This window comes from Talpa europaea (genome assembly GCF_964194135.1).
Source record: "Talpa europaea genome assembly, chromosome: 8".
Lineage (NCBI taxonomy): Eukaryota > Metazoa > Chordata > Mammalia > Eulipotyphla > Talpidae > Talpa > Talpa europaea.
In genome coordinates this window covers 32638033-32654403 of record NC_140075.1, presented here as the reverse complement: position 1 = coordinate 32654403, position 16371 = coordinate 32638033, and the positions used below count along the sequence as shown (strand labels likewise).

The following is a 16371-nucleotide window of genomic DNA, read 5'->3' as shown; positions in this document are numbered from 1 at the left end:
CCCTCTCACAGAACCCCCCCATCCTTCCAGCTTTGCTGCTGTGCGCACAAGAATGACCCTGTCTGCCAGCCCCTCGATTGCCTCCCTGAGGGCCAGGCAGTGACCTTGCCTGTGGTAAGGGCCTGGATCTAGAAAGGGGCCCCTGCTCAGCTTAGCCTGCAGCTCCTGTGGCAGGAGTTAATGGCTGGGGGGTGGGGAAGGCATGTCTCAGGCAGAATAGAGGAGTCCTGTGGGGTAGGAGAATGCTGAGCTACAGAGTGGAGCCAAAGCAAATGGGCTGAGGCTGAGCTGAGGATGGTGGGGAGCTTCCAGAAGAGGGGTTGGGGCTAGAACATGTGGGACCACTCAGCTCCAAGTTGTCAGTCCCTGAATTTCTCATCTTTCTCTCCCAGAATGAGAACTGTGAATTACAGATGACGTCTACACCCTGGTAAAGTAGCCTCTTTTGTCTGTCCCTCTGAGTTATTCATCCTATGGGGTACGAAATAGCATCTGTGGTTTTGATCGCCCTTTCCTGATGGCTAATGATAAGCATCTCATGGGCTTCTTGGCCACTTGTAATTCTTCTTTGGAGAAATGTTTGTTCAGATAATTTGCAAGGGGTTATTTGGCTTTTGTTATTAAGTTGTAAGAGTTCTTTGTATATTCTGGATACAAGTTCCTTATCAGAGATATGACTTGCCGGAATTTTCTCTCAATCTGTCTTTTCACATGCTTAATGGTGTCTTTTCACATGCTTAATGGTGTCCTTTGGAGCACAGATGTTTTAACTTTGGGTGAAGTCCAGTGTATCCACATTTTTCCCTCAGTCACTTGTTCTTTTGGTGTCAGTTTGAAGGATCATTGCCTAATCCAAGGTCATGGAGATTTACTCCCATATTCTTCTAAGAGTTCTAGCATTTTAGCTCAGACATTTAGGTCATCGCTTTTGAGTTAATACACATATATGGAGTGAACTAGAGGCCCAGCTTCATTCTCTGGCATACAGATATCCAGATGTCCCAGTGTGTTTCCTCTTTGAATTACGTTAGCACCCTTGTCAAAAATCAACTGGCCATACTTTCCATGTACAATTTGACAAGTTATTTAACCCAAGTCTCCATTTTTCTCACCTCTAAATTGGAGCAATACCAAGAATACTGTCCATCACTGGGGAGCTTTGAGCATCAGTGAGATAATACCCACGGAGTACTTAGGGATCTGCCTGACAAGTGGGAGCTCAGCAAAATCAGCTAATGTTATTACTATTATTTTATCATTCATTCCTTTGAAAGCCAAGGAAAGTTATTTCCTCACAGCAGTGTCTGCTGATGCTAAACATGGAGGGAAGTTGATAGGCAAGCTCCCAGGCTCTGCTTTCAAGGAGATGTGGCCTTGTTAGGGCCTGAGGTTGGAAATTGTTCAGGTCTGTTCACCTGGAGCCACTAGGGGATTGGGTCTCAGGATGCAAAGAATGTGGATGCACAGAGGGAGGAAGCTTCTGGTAAAGGCAAGGACCTGCACAAAACCTCAGTCTAGGAAAGTCCTGGACTCTCAGAGCTGACAGACCCTTTCAGAAAGTAGCAGGAGGTGAGGCTGTAGATCAGGTAGAGTCTCAGATGCCAGGAGCCTGGACTTGTTCAGGGCAGGGGTATGATAAACAGAAGGCAAGTTGAGCATGTTGTGACGGCTCCTGCCCCACCTATGGGGGATGGGGAGTAGGGGCAGACCTGTGGGGGTGCAAGGTGAGATCAGGGATGCAAAGAGGTTTTATCAGTTGCATGAACACACAGGATGATTTTTATTCCAGGAGCAGGAAGAGCTTACCAAAGACTGGGCTCCACAGGAGCAGGGTCCTTATTTCCCCAGCTCAGAACAGCCCTTACTGTAGAGTCTAGTCCAGGGCATCAGCCAGAGGAGCTCAGGGCCCCTTGTCCCCTGTGCTGGTCACAGGCCATATGGAAAGTGTCTGGAAGACTTTAACTTTTGCCTTTCTGGGCTTTTCAGATCTTGCTAAGGAGGCAGAGGGTTCAATGAGTCCCTAATTTTTTTTTTGAGTACCTGCTGAGAGTAGGCCAGCTAAGACTTGGTCGTAGGGAAACTTTACATCTGCAGTCCCAGTAAGTGCTAAAGACCGTACTGGAAGTTAAACACAATTAGCCCCATTTTACAGATGAGACAGTGAGGCTCAAGATCACAGAAGCCGAGGTCCAGCTGACCCAGAGCTGTGTTTCCTCCACAGAGGTGGAGTGTACAGGTCCTCTGAGCCAAGGTCCTCTGTCTCCACAGTTCACAGCCCCTGGACGTGCGGCTAGGCTTCAGCCTGTGCCAGGCGGAGCTGGAGTTCCTGCAGAAGCGGAAGGTGGTGGTGGCCGAGGCTCTCAAGCAGGTGTTGCAGCTGGAGGAGGACCTGCAGGAGGACGAGGTGGGTAAGCAGAGGTCTGTGTCCCGTGCCTGCCCTGGGCTGAGCTTGTCCTTCCAACACCGTGCCCGGCCAGCCACCTCCTGGCCTTCCCCGCCCAGGACAGCCTCAGCACACCCTCCCCGTTGCTTTTACCGCTGAGGTACCTGGTGCCCAGGTGAGGGCTGTGCTGAATGTCATTCAGTTGTGAGATCACGAGGGGACGCGAGAGGAGGGCAGAGTCAGGGGAGGAGCCCCAGCTTCTCCCTGTGCACTAACAGATCCCGAAGTGGCCGATGAGGACTTATATGTGGACAACATGGCCTCTTTGCCCCAGCTAGGAAAACATCTGGGGCTCCTCCTCCTCTTATGCCCCCCTACCTCCACCCAAAGGCTCTAGGCCCTTCATTCTTCAATCTCCCCTCCCCTAAATGTGCCACCCTCTCCCTACCCCTAAAGAATAGCAGTCAGATGCTGGAGAGAAGCAGCTTCCGCTACTCACAGAGCCAGCCTCTTCACAGTGCCTTGGTGAGAGCTTTGTGGCCTCCCTGACGTGCACTGAGGCCTGGTACTCCCTGTGAGAACCCAACTTCTGAGGTGGCCCCCAGGTGCCAGTGGGGACTGAGGAAGCTGCGAGGGGCTCTAGGCCTCGGAGGGCTCATACAGTCCCCACTCAAATGCAGACAGCAGAATCTTGGCAGAGAGCCCCTCCTCCCTCCCCCATCTTTAGGGAGGCACAACCAAGGGCATCTTAAACCCATGTAAGCCCAAAGGTGACAACCCTGCTGCTTCCTGCATCAAAAATCCATTACTCCAGCTCTTACACAGATGGCATAAACTGAGCACATCTCAGGCACCAGACCTGAGCCTCGGGCACTGGCATCAAATCCCTCTACAGAAGGTGTTGATTTGCCACCCTTAGGGAATCACACCCAAGCTGAACTTGAGCAAGTCACCCAGACCCCTGAACCCCAACTTCATCACCTGTCAATTGAGATCCAGGTTATCAGTTCAACTTTCTGTTCCACTAAGCCTGTGTCAGACTTCAGAGCCGCTGAGGCTTGATGTCCGATCTAGTCCCTGCTGGTGGCCCACAGGTCTCTCCCTGCCCGACTGCCCACTGTCTGTATCCTCCACGTTCTTTCTAAGCTCTGTCAAGCCAAGTCTTCTCCTGCCAGCACGGCCCTGACAGCCCATTGTGTGCCCCCAGGTACCACTGATCGCCATCATGGCCACAGGGGGTGGAACAAGATCCATGACCGCCATGTATGGCCACCTGCTCGGGCTGCAGAAGCTGAACATCCTGGACTGTGCCAGCTATATCACTGGCCTATCGGGGGCCACCTGGTAAGGAGTGGGGGTGGCTGTCTTGTGGAGCCCGCGCAAGCAGTGAACAGGCCTGCCTGGAGTCCCTAGGAAGCTCCCCCTGTCCTGAGTCAGAACAGCTTATGAAGCCCGGGCAACTCTAGCAGCTGTAGCTGTGTGACCTTGGACACGCAGCCTCACTTCTCTGGTCAGGGTCACAGTAACACTGACCTCATGGGCTCTCCTGGTACTGGGTAACTGGGAACAGTATCTACATCACCCATGTTGGTTGTTCCCAACATGACTATTTCCCTGGGTCTAGAGAAGGACCCAAGAGCGTGGTGGCCAACCGTGAGGGAACCCCTCGTGCTGCTGACCCGTTCTGCCTGTGCCATCCTGCCATCCTCTCTGGAACTGTCACGAGTCTTTGGGGGAGGGGGAAGAAGTGGAGCTGGTCTAGCTGCCTGGCTGCCCACAAGCCAGCCCATGCCCTTGCCTGCCCACTCCTGCTGCCCTCAGGCTGTCAGGGCCTTGCTGGTAGGAGAAGACGTGGTTATGCCTTCAGGCTCCCACCTCCTCACTCTCCTGAGCTAGGAGAGTGAGCTGTCTTCTCCCCAGAGGTGAAGCCTGGGGAGAGCAGCTTCTCCCCAGGAGCCTCAGTACCCAGGGCGTAGAGGGGTGCACAGGGGCCCACAGAAATGCCTTGATTTCTTTGAAGATCAGAAGAAAAATGAACTTCGAGGTTGAGAAAAAAGTTTTAATATTAATATTACCTTGTCTTTAGGTAACATAATCATAACACATAATTTTAATTTTTTTTTATATTTATATGACTTTTTACTTAAGTCTTAATGCAGCCCATCTTGGATCTTGGGTCCCCATGATCCAAGGCCTTAGCCCCTGAAGTCCCCCCATCTGGGAGGAGCTCTGGGTAGCGTTCATTTGTGTAAATTTACCTTAAGAAAACCAAGGGCTCCTGGTGCATCAGGGCCCTGAGGTCTGAGCCCAGGAAGGCCAGAAGGAAGAGCTGACAGTTACCGGCACTGTCTCCATACCGAGCCACAGGGTAACTGCTTCTGATGGACCATCTCCCTTCTCCACAAGAAAACTGTGAGGGGCATGTTGTCATCGTGCTCATTTTGCAGTTAGAGACATAGACCCTTGCCCAGGGTCACTCAGCTGGCCTTGAACCCATGCTCTTCGAGTCCATGTTCTTAATCTCCAGGTTAAACAGCTGTCCATGGTAGTAGATTAAGGAGACAAACCTGCTTCCATCAGAGTCTGGGGCTGGGGATTGGGCACCTGTATCCTCCTGGCCTCCTGCTGGGCTGGAGTGGGAGGAGTGACTAGGGGGAGCATCAAGGGAGCAGGAGGGCCTCCTGGCCTGGGATAGCACTTTTGAAAACCAGTCATTTGCATTGATTTTGAAAGTTTTTGGAAAGTCTAGCCATAATAGAGTGACCCTCATGGAGAGCAGAGTATTTTTATGGAAGAAATCTAGCCAACTCCTACCATGCCAGGTCAGAAACAAGCCCTGTGGAGGAAGGCCACTGTTACACGAATGTGCAGCCAAGGGCGAGGTCCATCCCCTGTGGGCCGGGGGCCTCCTGGCTGCTGTCCCGATCATACTGAGAAAAGCTGGGTCCAGACCAAGAGGAAGCCCCCAAAGAGCCGGGCTAGAGGGAGACTCCATCTTTGTTTTTCTCCTTCCCACTGCCCTCATATAAAGTTAGAAGAAGGGGAAGTAAATCTTTGGTCGGTGTATCATAACTTTGAGAATTAAAGAGGCAAAGTAAAAGGAGCCCAGGATTTGGAATGAGCCAAATGTTGGCTCCACCACTCACGGTCCAACTCATTTAATCTTCACAGTAACTGTGTGAGGCAGGTACAAGTATCGCAGCTCCCCCATATTGTGTCTGTCTCAGCCTATTGCTAAGAGGGCATTAATAGCATGCTCGAAGTGCCTGGGGCCACTCGCCTGGGCCGATGGTGAGTTTCTCATAGACGCTTTTCCCTTTTAAGTCAATATAACGACTGGACTGGCCCGTGGGGTTACTGTGATTGCAAGGTGCCCTGCAGCGGTAACCATCAGGAAACTAGAGTCGGAGGGAAGGTTATTGCATATAAGCCCTGGAAACTGCACAGCATACCTAGGCCACATTGAGGTCCTGGGGAACCTGGGGGTGAGGGGAGATCACATGGGCCTGGAGTCCTGCTTTTATTGGTGCTAATGGTGGGGGTGGGGGGTGGGCAGCATCTAAGGTTTGGAGGCTTAACTCTTTGTTGAGGAATAAAATTATAAGACAGGAAGTTAAATGCAGGAAAAAAGATTTAAAAAGGAAAAAGACAAAGACAAGTGGGCCCCAGCTGATCAGTTATTTGAATTAAGCAGGATCTGTGAAACAAGGAGCCTTGGGGGCTGGGAGAGGGGAGTTAGGCAGTGTGGCTCTTATGTGGGAGTGCGGCTGGCTGGCAGTGTGCTGGTTTGAACTAGAGCCGCCTTTGAAGTGGATGCCTGGACATTGAGGTTTAAGTGAGGCGCTTTCATTTCATAAAAATAAATGTGCTCAGGTTTATATCCACCCCCATTCCACAGATGAGGAAACTAGGGTGAAGAGTGGGTTAAGAAACTTGTCCAGGATCACACAGCTAATGAGTCTGGTATTGAACCCAGGAAGGTTTGGGTCCAGAAGAATCCTCATTCTTTTTTTCTTCTTTTTTAAAGATTTATTTATTTATACAAGCACTGGGGTACAGGCCAGTGGTGTGGGAGGGTGAGAGGATTCACCAGAGACAGAGTGGGGAGCAGAACAGGCAGAAGGACCGAAATACACTGCTGAGGGGAGCAGTGGGCGAGACAGGAGAGGTCTGCCGCGCCACATGGGTATCTCCTTGGCTGGCCGGGAAGCAAACCAGCGCTGCAGAGGCTGCGGACAGCTTCACAGCGCTACTCTCAAGCCGCTGCGCCACCAGGGAGGCCCCAGAATCCTCACTCTTTTTTTTTTTTAATTTTTTTAAGATTTATTTTATTTATACAATAGCTGGATACAGGTCAGATGTGTGGAAGGGTGAGAGAATTCACCAGAGACAGAGTGGGGAGCAGAACAGGCAGATGGAGTGAAAACACTGCTGAGGGGAGCAGCGGGTGAGACAGGAGAGGTCTGCCAGGTCCCCCCTGGCTGGTTGGGAATCGAACCCACGCTGCAGAGGCTGTGGACAGCTTCACAGCGCTGCGCTCAACCTGCTGTGCCACCGGGGAGGCCCCAGAATCCTCACTCTTAAACAATATGCCACGTACCTGAAATGGTGACAGCTGCAACTACTGTTCACCCCTGCAAAGTAATACTGTTCACCCCCGCAAAGCCCCTTCACCTCAGTCCTTTCCCTCTGGGTGCCTCTCCAGGCAGGCTAGGGCTTCCCACAACTTCCCTGCCATCTCTCTGCTAGGATCTGGGATTGATGGCACCAGGGCTGGCTCAGATCTGTCAGCCATACCTATCTCTCCAGGACCATGGCTACCTTATACAGTGACCCCGAGTGGTCTTCCAAAAACCTGGAACCTACCATCTTTGAGGTTCGGAGGCATGTGGTCAAGGACAAGATGCCTGCCCTGTTCCCAGACCAGCTCTGCAAATTCCAGGAAGAGCTCCAGCAGCGCAGCCAGGAAGGCTACAAGGTCACCTTTACAGACTTCTGGGGCCTGCTGATCGAGGCCTGCCTGGGGGATGAGGTAGGTACCCAGCCTGCCCTGGCTGAGGTCTAGCACGCTTCCTTCATCGGGGGTATCTGGACTTGCATGGCAGTACCCTTGGGCAGGTGCATCCTCGGGCTGTACCAAGCAGGGGGTGCCCGAAGTCATGATGGAGGAAGGCGGTAGGATTGTCTTCATATCCCCTTAGCTTATGACAGAGACTTGGTATTGGGGTGGTTCAGACCGGGGAGGCAGCATGTCCTCTGAGAGCCGTACTGAGATACCTGTAAGAGAAGGGGAGGGAGCTGGTGAAGGCTGGAGAGCTGTCAGGCTGTGATACAAGTCTGACCCCAAGTGGAGGCAAGAGGGAAGAAAAGCTGGGTGGAACACGCTAGACTACTGTGTGGTTGGTCTAGAAGGTTCTACAAGGTCTTATCGCATCCTCTAGCCAAATTGGCTGTGAGGGCAATCCAGTGCCCCCCAGCATGTGCCTGCCTCAGTATCCCTGCCCCAGTCAGTCCTGGGCTAGGAGTGGCCCAATGGGAAGTGTGACCTCAGCACAAACTCAGTTTTGGATTTCAGAGCACAGTGGGGTGGAGGTGGGGGGTTCTGTCAATTCTACCCCCTGTAGCTGGAGGTCTGCTTGGCGCCTTCTCAGGCCATCACACAGAGAATGGGCCCAAGAAGGCTCCTTCCCATGCCGAGATCCAATTTTTGCCCAAGGGAAGAGCCTGTGTTGGGCTGTGAGAGGCATATGGAATGAAAGGAAGGGGGTGGGGGAGGGGTGGAGCAGGGGAAAGAAGGGAGCCCTGGGATCCCCCTGGGATGCTATGGTCCTGGACTTCAGGGCGAGCCCAGGAAACACAGACCCCCAAAGAGGAAACAACTTTGGCTGCTGCTTAGCCCCAAAGCAGAGCTTCCCACAGAACTTCCATCCAGGCCCATGTCCATCTTGCCCACTCCCAAAGGTGCCTGAAGAACTCCAAATTCAAATCAGAACTCAGCAGAAGTAGGAAAGACAGCTAATTATTTTCTAGTAGGTCCCCTTTTCCAGAAAACATAGACAGTTTAAGCAAACAAGGATGACTTAAACCTCGTCTTTACTCATTTACTCTCTTGTATATTCTTTCAACAAAAGTACCGCCTGCATGCCCGAGACTGCTCAGCATAGGGATTCGGGTGAAGGCAGTCACAGAAGATGGCTCCCAGCCCACCCTGCCCCTTGTGCTCACCCCCATCTTATCTGTCACCCTGATGAAGCAGGACTGAGAGGCTGAGGTGTTGACTTTTGGATTCAGGCAGGACGGGGTTAAAATCTGGCCTGTTCTGGTCAGATGGGAATTACACCACTAACTGGTAGTAACAATTCTAACAATAGTTCCCCATTAATGGGGAGGAAGTCTGAGCTTTGCCAAGGTTTGGTGTGAAGAAGAGCCCAGGTTCCTAGGAAATCAAGTCTAGGATTGATGTCAGGCCTCTGCTCTTCCACTCCGGCCCAGCAATGAGGGTGGACTGGCCTCTTCCTGAGTCTACAGCATCCTCTGCTTCCAGGATACACAGTGCCCTTATCATTGGGCCCAGTTATGACAGACACCCTGTTTGCCTTTCAAGGGAGACCCAGGAGTACATGACCCACCCCAGACATGTTCGCCACCTCACACAGATTCTATGGCCTTCACATGTGATTGGCCATGGACGGTCACCCAACACACAGCTGCTTGGCCTGGGGCAAGGCCTGGGTCACAAAGCCATTCACTGGCTTTGTCTACCAGCTTGAATGACAGAGAGGTGGCCTGTGGGCTGGTTCACAGGACTTCCGCTCTGGTCACACAGCACTCTGGGACCTAAGAGAGACTGTGGCTATCCTCTGGTGCAAGTTTCCATGTCTTTGTTTAAAAAAAAAAAAAAAGGAACTTTTTTTACCCCTCCCAAACAAATTTTATGAGGGAACCCAACATAAAAGCAGTTGAGAAAAGTGAAGTTGCTCTTGCTTGAGTAGGGTGGGAGATGCTGGGGATGAACAGGGAAATGCTGGTGGCCTCTTCCACCCTTGCCTTTTCATCCTCTGATCCTTGAGATGAGAGGAGAACCCTGGTGCTCTGGGGGAAGCCCAAGTAGCAGATCCAGTCCTGCTCCCCTGGTTGGGGGGTGAAGGGGTGTTAGGAGGGGAATGTCCTGAGAATGTTCTGCAGGTGCATTTTAAAGGTTTATTTTTATTTATTTATGCATACAAGAACCGGGGTGTAGGCCAGAGGTGTGGGGGTGAGAGGATTCGCCAGAGACAGAGTGGGGAGCAGAACAGGCAGATTGACCGAAATACACTGCTGAGGGGAGCAGCAGGCAAGTCAGGAGAGGTCTGCTGCGCCATGTGGGTCACCTCCCTGGCCGGGGATCGAACTCATGCCTCAGTGGATGGCATGAGACTTTAACCCCTGCGCCACCGGGGAGGCCCTACAGGTGCATTTTAAGGCCGCCAGGAGTCCAGGTTGTCCTCTTGTTCTGTTCTTCTCCCAGGCTGCCTGTCTGCTTCTTCTCCTAAGCCATTTTTTTTCCTCACAGAGAAACGAATGCAAACTGTCCGAGCAACGTGCTGCTTTGTGCCGGGGCCAGAACCCCCTGCCCATCTACCTCACCATTAATGTCAAGGATGATGTAAGCAACCAGGATTTCAGAGGTAACACTGGTGGCCTGCAATTTCCAGGGAGGAGGGCAGGCAAAGGCACCCAGCACCCCAGCACAGACACCACCATACCTTTACTAACCTCCACATCCAAACACTGTGCTAATGCTGAAGAATTTGACTTTGCTACCCCCTTCTATTCTACTTCATGGATAAAGCTGGTGGGCAGGACCCCATGACTTCTCCAGGCAGGGGGTTGATGAGACAGAAGAAATAAAGGTCGTACAAGGAAAGTGCCCTCATATTTCTTAAGCTGCCCAGAGGTGGGAACTCTAGAGACATGCCCTGTTGCCCTGTCAGTTTTGGTCCTTGATGATCCAGTTTTGAGGTGCAAATGAGGCGTGCAGGTGCAAAGCCAGCCTGCTGGGAGAGCAGAAGTAGCTATGGGCGCCCCCGTGTGCCGCTTAGGGGAACTGTAGCCTCTGTCCCAGGCTCCCCGAAGTCAGGAGATGGTACAGGGGCTAAGCGGATGGCGTGGCTGTCCCAGACGGAGACTGACCTCTGCCCTGTTGTTTTGTGTGCAGAGTGGTGCGAATTCTCCCCCTATGAGGTGGGCCTGCAGAAGTACGGGGCCTACATCCCCAGCGAGCTCTTCGGCTCCGAGTTCTTCATGGGGCGGCTGATGAAGAGGATCCCGGAGTCGCGGATATGCTACATGCTAGGTGACTCCTGGCTAGGGAGACCCCCAACCCCTGGGTTGAATTAGAGGAAAGACAGGGAGGCATGCTTTGTTCCCCCAGGATTTTGTCTCAGGTGCTGGGGCTGATATGGGTCAGCCCTCGAGCCTGTGACCCTCGTGGCCTCTGCCAACATCCCCACATCCCAAGAGGGTTCTGAAACCTAAGAATGGCCTCCCTGTCACACTTTTGGCCCAGAAGGACCCGATAAGGAGCCACCATGTCACTGGGGACCAGAGGCCACTGTCCCAATGTCCTGGTCTCCAGTGTCCCCCTGGAGTCTGTTCAGAGCTAGCCTGGGAGAGGCAGGCTGAGATGAGAATTTCTGGAATTTCCTCAGCCTCCAGGGCCCTCCCAGCTCCTGGGATCCAAGTGGCCACAGTGACTCTTCCTCAGGCAGAGTCTCTGGGAAGACTGGCCCAACTTCTGACCCTACGCTTTGGTCCTCCAGAAGCCAGTTGCCCGGAGAGCAGGGACCTGACCCTGGTGTCCACTCATGCTGCTTTTCCCTTCAGAGTCTAAACTGCTCCAGCATTAGGTGGCCAGAGTAGAAACAGTCACCTTACAGCCTCAGCAATAGTTATGCCCTGTTAGACAGTCTGTACAACTGCCTTCTATCTACACTGACTATCTGTGGGTAGAACAGTCTATCTATACTGACTCAACCCATTCCAGAATAAACTCTAGCCCATTTCTTCTGCAAAGCTTTCCTAGAAGTCCCTCATCTGCAGAGGGCCTCTCCTTCCTCTGTCGCCTGTTGTTTGAGGCATGTGGTTCATAGTTCTGTTTACTATGACACTTGTGCTTAAAGGCTGGTTCCTGTGAGGAATTGTTCAAATTATCAACCTCTGGGCCTCAGTTTTCACATCTGTAAATTGGGCATAAGAATAAAACCTACCTTAGAGGTGATCCTAATGGGTCAGTGTATGTGACCCATTAATGACATTAATAAGTTGCATTTTGAATCATAACAGTAAGAGAAAACATCACATTTATGTAGTGCTCACCACGAGCCAGGTGCTGTCCTAAAATAGTGCATTAACTGGTGTCAGGGTGCCATCTAAACTTGTACTCAAAGCCTACCCTTGCCACCCTGCAGTCCCAGGTGGGACTGTACCTTGTAAACCCTCTCCCAGCCCTGAGGAAGATGAGAACAGAGGCACGGGGGTGCAGTCACCTGTGTCGGTCGAGCAGCACTGTAGGGAGAGCGCATCAAAATTGGTCCCACCCGCTGACCAGCCTGTCTTAGAGGGGGCATCAAGGCAGAGGCAGTGTGTTCTGGTGGGCCTGCAGGCTCTTGGGTAGAGCTGCTCAGAGCTGGGCCTGTCCCCCCTAGGTTTGTGGAGCAGCATCTTTTCCCTGAACCTGCTTGATGCCTGGAATCTGAGCCACACCTCAGAGGAGTTTTTCCATAGGTGGACAAGGGAGAGAGTGCATGACATTGGTGAGTGACCCCCTGACTTCCCTTCTTGGTTGGGCTACGGTGGGATGGAGAGAGGTGGATCCCAAACTGAGGACCAGTCCACCTGCCGCATGTTTCACTGTTGTCCCGATGGCCCACAGAGATGGGAAGCAACTGGGGTTCGAGGGTATTCCTGGCTGGAGGGGAGGCTGAGTGTAGGTAGACACCTGTGCCCAGGCCCAGCCGCCAGTTTCAGGACCAGCTGGGCCTCCTTGGGGGTGTGGATCCACTGTGTGATAGATCTGGCAGAGTTGCATGGTGCCTGGGACAGCTGATGCAGGTAGGAATCTACACACACAGTTAAAGGTTGCCCAAAACTCTGTATCCTCTCAGGGCCCCCCCCCCACCTTACCTATCATCCCCCTTCTTCATTTTCTTGTCTGTACAAACAGTGGCCTCCACTACCCTGCCCTTGTTCTGAGTCTCTCACCTGGGTTCTCCTAGCCCCATCGCCAGGGCCTTGAGAGCGAGGCAAGGACTGCACTCACAGGCCCCCCTCCTTGGCTGCAGGCAACTGTGCAGTGCTTCCAGGGTGTACTGGGGACCCCAGCTCTTGTGACCTGCCCTCCATCCCCCCCTCCCCTGCAGAAGACGAGCCACTCCTGCCTGAGATCCCCAAATGTGATGCCAACGCCCTGGACACCACAGTGGTGATCCCAGCTTCCTGGCTGTCTAACACTTTCCGCACCATCCTCACGCACCGGGCCTTTGTGTCTGAGTTCCACAACTTCCTGCTGGGGCTGCAGCTGCACACCGAGTACCTCCAGAACAGCGAGTTCTCCAAGTGGAAAGGTAACCCTACCTGATGCTCCTGGGTCCACCTCAGTTTGGAGGAAGAGGTGGATGTCAAAGCTGCCAGAGGAAGCTCCACGGGCATATTCATTGGGTTTGGCAGCAAATTCTCCACGCGCTTTCCACACTTGGCCAAGTCCTGAACAGGGGCAGAGCCCTGGGTGTGTTTCATGAGTGGAGTCTGTATGAGAACTCTAGACAGAACCTGTATAACTATCCCAGCATGTAGATGTTGGGGCGCTGACATTCTGTGGTTGTGCTCTGGGGACACCGTTTATGTGACTGGCCCCTGGAGTGGGGCAGGGGTGGCCTGGCTCAAGAGCTCCAGATGGCAGAGCCAGGTCTTAAACTGTGACCTTGCAGCTTCAACTCAGTCTCTCCTCCCCCCCCTGCTAAGACGCTGCGGTGGACTAACCACCATCTTGGGTGTGGTTTTTGGCCACAGCCTGCAGAGGGCTTCACAATCCTCATCCTCACTGTCTGGGACAGAAAGGGCAGCTGGCCCTGGGTCTGCACTCATTTGTCAGCTAACCTTAGGTACACCTGCTGCCCCACATGCTCCTTGGCTGAGTCTCAGTGGATTTTCTGTACACTTTCCCTAAAAGACTTGCTCAAACCCCAGGATAATGCTCTTCTTCATCAGTCCACCCAGAGGGGCACCGGCACTCATGGGGCACCCTGGCCAAGAGGGGCGGACTGGAGGCCCAGGCCGAGGTGAAGGAGCTCGGGGCAGGGCACTCCGCTCCCTACCGGTGCCTGTGATCACGGCGGCGATCAGGGCACCCGGGACTATGGTAACCAGAAGCCTTGGCTTTCAGACACGGTGCTGGACGGTTTCCCAAACCAGCTGACACAGTCTGTGAACCACTTGTGCCTGCTGGACACGGCGTTCTTCGTCAACTCCAGCTACCCGCCCCTCCTCAGACCCGAGAGGAAAGTCGACCTCATCATCCACCTCAATTACTGCGCTGGGTCCCAGACAAAGGCAAGTGTGGCAGAGACAGGAGCCCGGCCGGCGCCTCTCGGGAGGCAGGCCACTGAGTGAGCGCCACGGAACCCAGAAAGGGGAGAATGCGTGGTTCCCGCAGGCAGGCCAGGAGGCTGAGCATCAGAGAAACTTGAGCCGCTGTGCCTGACTTGAGGTTACAAGTCCAAACCTGGGGTGGGGGGGGGTGCAGCCAGCTGGCCCTCACAAGCGCGGGGCTGGGGATTTGCGTAGACTCACTTAGCTAATTCCAATTTTGTTCTTGCATCTGAGCATTTGCCATATATGGCAATTCTTCAGCTGCGAAAAAAGGAGTTTTAAAAAATAACCTAAATAGAGCCCCATCGGCTCTAATGTTTTGTACTACGTTAAGGTCTCGTAGTGTCCTGTTTTCAAAATAATTGCACCTCCCCACCCCAGGAAATGTAACTATAGTAAAGAACCGAAAGTGGAGATTTTTGTTTATTTTTATTTATATGCTTTTGAAAAGTTCTGGTCATTTATGGGAAGAAACTGGATTTTAGTCTCCTTTAATATAGCCCTGTCCTGCAGCCAGGGAAGGGGCGGGTAGGACATGATAAGGATGACGCCGGTGACCTCAGCTTACAAATGAATGACACTGTGCTTTCCTGCACAAGATCTCGCTTAATCATTACACCAGCTCTTTGAGGTCGAGGGCACAACTGCTCTTATTCCCATGTGATAGGTGTGCAAACTGAGGCACAGAGCAGGTAAGTGGCTTGCCTAAGAGCCTACAGCTCGTGAGAGTGGCACGGAGAGTAAAGGTATTCTGACACTCGAAGTCCACGGCTATTTCCTTAGGTCAGGGCCTGGTCATCCCTGTGGCACTTATTTCCAGAGCCTGCGCATGACCCACAGGAGCCTAGCCAGTCATGCCTACACACGGCTCAGCAACAGTCACCCTCAAGCTGCCCCCACACCAGCCCAGGTCTGTGTTAGGGCAAAGCAATGGTGATGGGACTTCTGTCCATTTTACTTGGAGAAGGAACTTACAGTTGGGCACACACCGACCTACTGCCTCAGGCCCTTTGTCCTGGCCCAGCTTTGTTCTAAAAATAGCTCAAATAGGCAAAGCAGTTGGAGCCCTGAGTGGTTAGCTGGGAAATTCAGGAAGCTGGATCTAAGAACTGGGTGTTTCTTATCTACCTTCACTCCTCCTAATACTCAAAGTTCTCCAACTGTGCTCTTCCAGCCCATGAGACAAACCTGTGAGTACTGCACCGTGCAGAACATCCCCTTCCCCGAATACACTCTGCAAGACGAGGAGAATAATCTCAAGGAATGCTACCTGATGGAGAACTCCCAGGAGTCTGATGCCCCTACTGTGCTTTTCTTCCCACTCATCAATGACACCTTTCAAAAATACAAGGCCCCAGGTAAGCCACCTCCCAGCTCAGCTCCCACCTCCCAGCTGGCCTTGGGCTGAGAGTCCTGTCTTTAGACTTGTGCAGTCTTGTAGAAGCACAGATGGGGAAGGCTGGGCCAGCTCCTGTCTGAGCCAACATTTGATTTAGCAAGGAAAAAAAGACACCTCTCCCAAGCCCTCCACTCCCCATGAGTTGGCCTTGTCACCCTCTACTCTTTCAGTCATTCAACATTTATTGACATCTAGCCGGTGTGTTGGTGCCAGGGACAAGTGTGCATGCATGTGTGCACACGTGTGCATGTTTTCGTGCAGGTGTGTGTGCAGGGACGGCCCCAGGAAGAGATACAACACCTACAGTCTATTACAACCTAAGGTAACAAGAGTCTAGAGCAAGATTTTCTCCTTCCAGGTGTGGAGCGGAGCCCCGAGGAGATGGAGCAGGGCCAGGTTGACATTTATGGCCCCAAAACTCCCTATGCCACCAAGGAGCTGACGTACACAGAGGCTGCCTTCGACAAGCTGGTGAAACTCTCTGAGTATAACATCCTGAATAACAAGGATAAGCTCCTTCAGGCCTTGCGTCTGGTGGTGGAGAAGAAGAAACGCCTAAAGAGCCAGTGTCCCCCCTAAGTCCCAGGAAACTTTGGTGATTCTGTGTCTGCTTCTGCCGTCAGAGGCACAGAGCCCTCAGGGCTGAGGCCTGCACAGCCAGCTCCACTCTCTCTGGCAAGAGGTGCAGGCGGGCTAACCTGGGCTTTCTACCAAAAATTAAATTTTTTTGAAGTTCAGGGAGACAGAGAAAGACAAAAGAAAGTCACAAGGGGATGCATTTGGATGTATATGGGGTTTTATGCCCCACCAGGATGTTTTCAAACCTTTCCCTGCAGGGCAGGGCATCCACTAGCCACAGGCTCCTACGTATGCCTTAAGTGTGGAGACTGTAAATGTGGCCAGAGAACGAGGCTGGTTTCCCAGAAACCTTGGGTTTCAAGGCAGCTCAGAGCCCTCCCTC

General features: G+C 52.6%; 1 protein-coding gene across 2 annotated transcripts in view; it reads left to right on the top strand.

Annotated features, from left to right (window-relative positions):
* Window positions 1-15989, top strand: part of PLA2G4E (phospholipase A2 group IVE) — a gene marked incomplete at both ends in the record, with an annotated part of 59725 nt that extends 43736 nt beyond the window's left edge. For both annotated transcript variants that reach the window (XM_084240603.1, XM_084240604.1), the window contains 12 exons: window positions 31-114; window positions 393-430; window positions 2269-2404; window positions 3591-3727; window positions 7193-7415; window positions 9936-10050; window positions 10581-10718; window positions 12070-12177; window positions 12784-12987; window positions 13806-13972; window positions 15186-15369; window positions 15769-15989. In XM_084240603.1, coding sequence (XP_084096729.1) covers window positions 31-114; window positions 393-430; window positions 2269-2404; window positions 3591-3727; window positions 7193-7415; window positions 9936-10050; window positions 10581-10718; window positions 12070-12177; window positions 12784-12987; window positions 13806-13972; window positions 15186-15369; window positions 15769-15989 — 1755 coding nt within the window. The remainder of the gene's footprint in view (window positions 1-30; window positions 115-392; window positions 431-2268; window positions 2405-3590; window positions 3728-7192; window positions 7416-9935; window positions 10051-10580; window positions 10719-12069; window positions 12178-12783; window positions 12988-13805; window positions 13973-15185; window positions 15370-15768) is intronic.
* Between the last annotated feature and the right edge of the window lie 382 nt (window positions 15990-16371).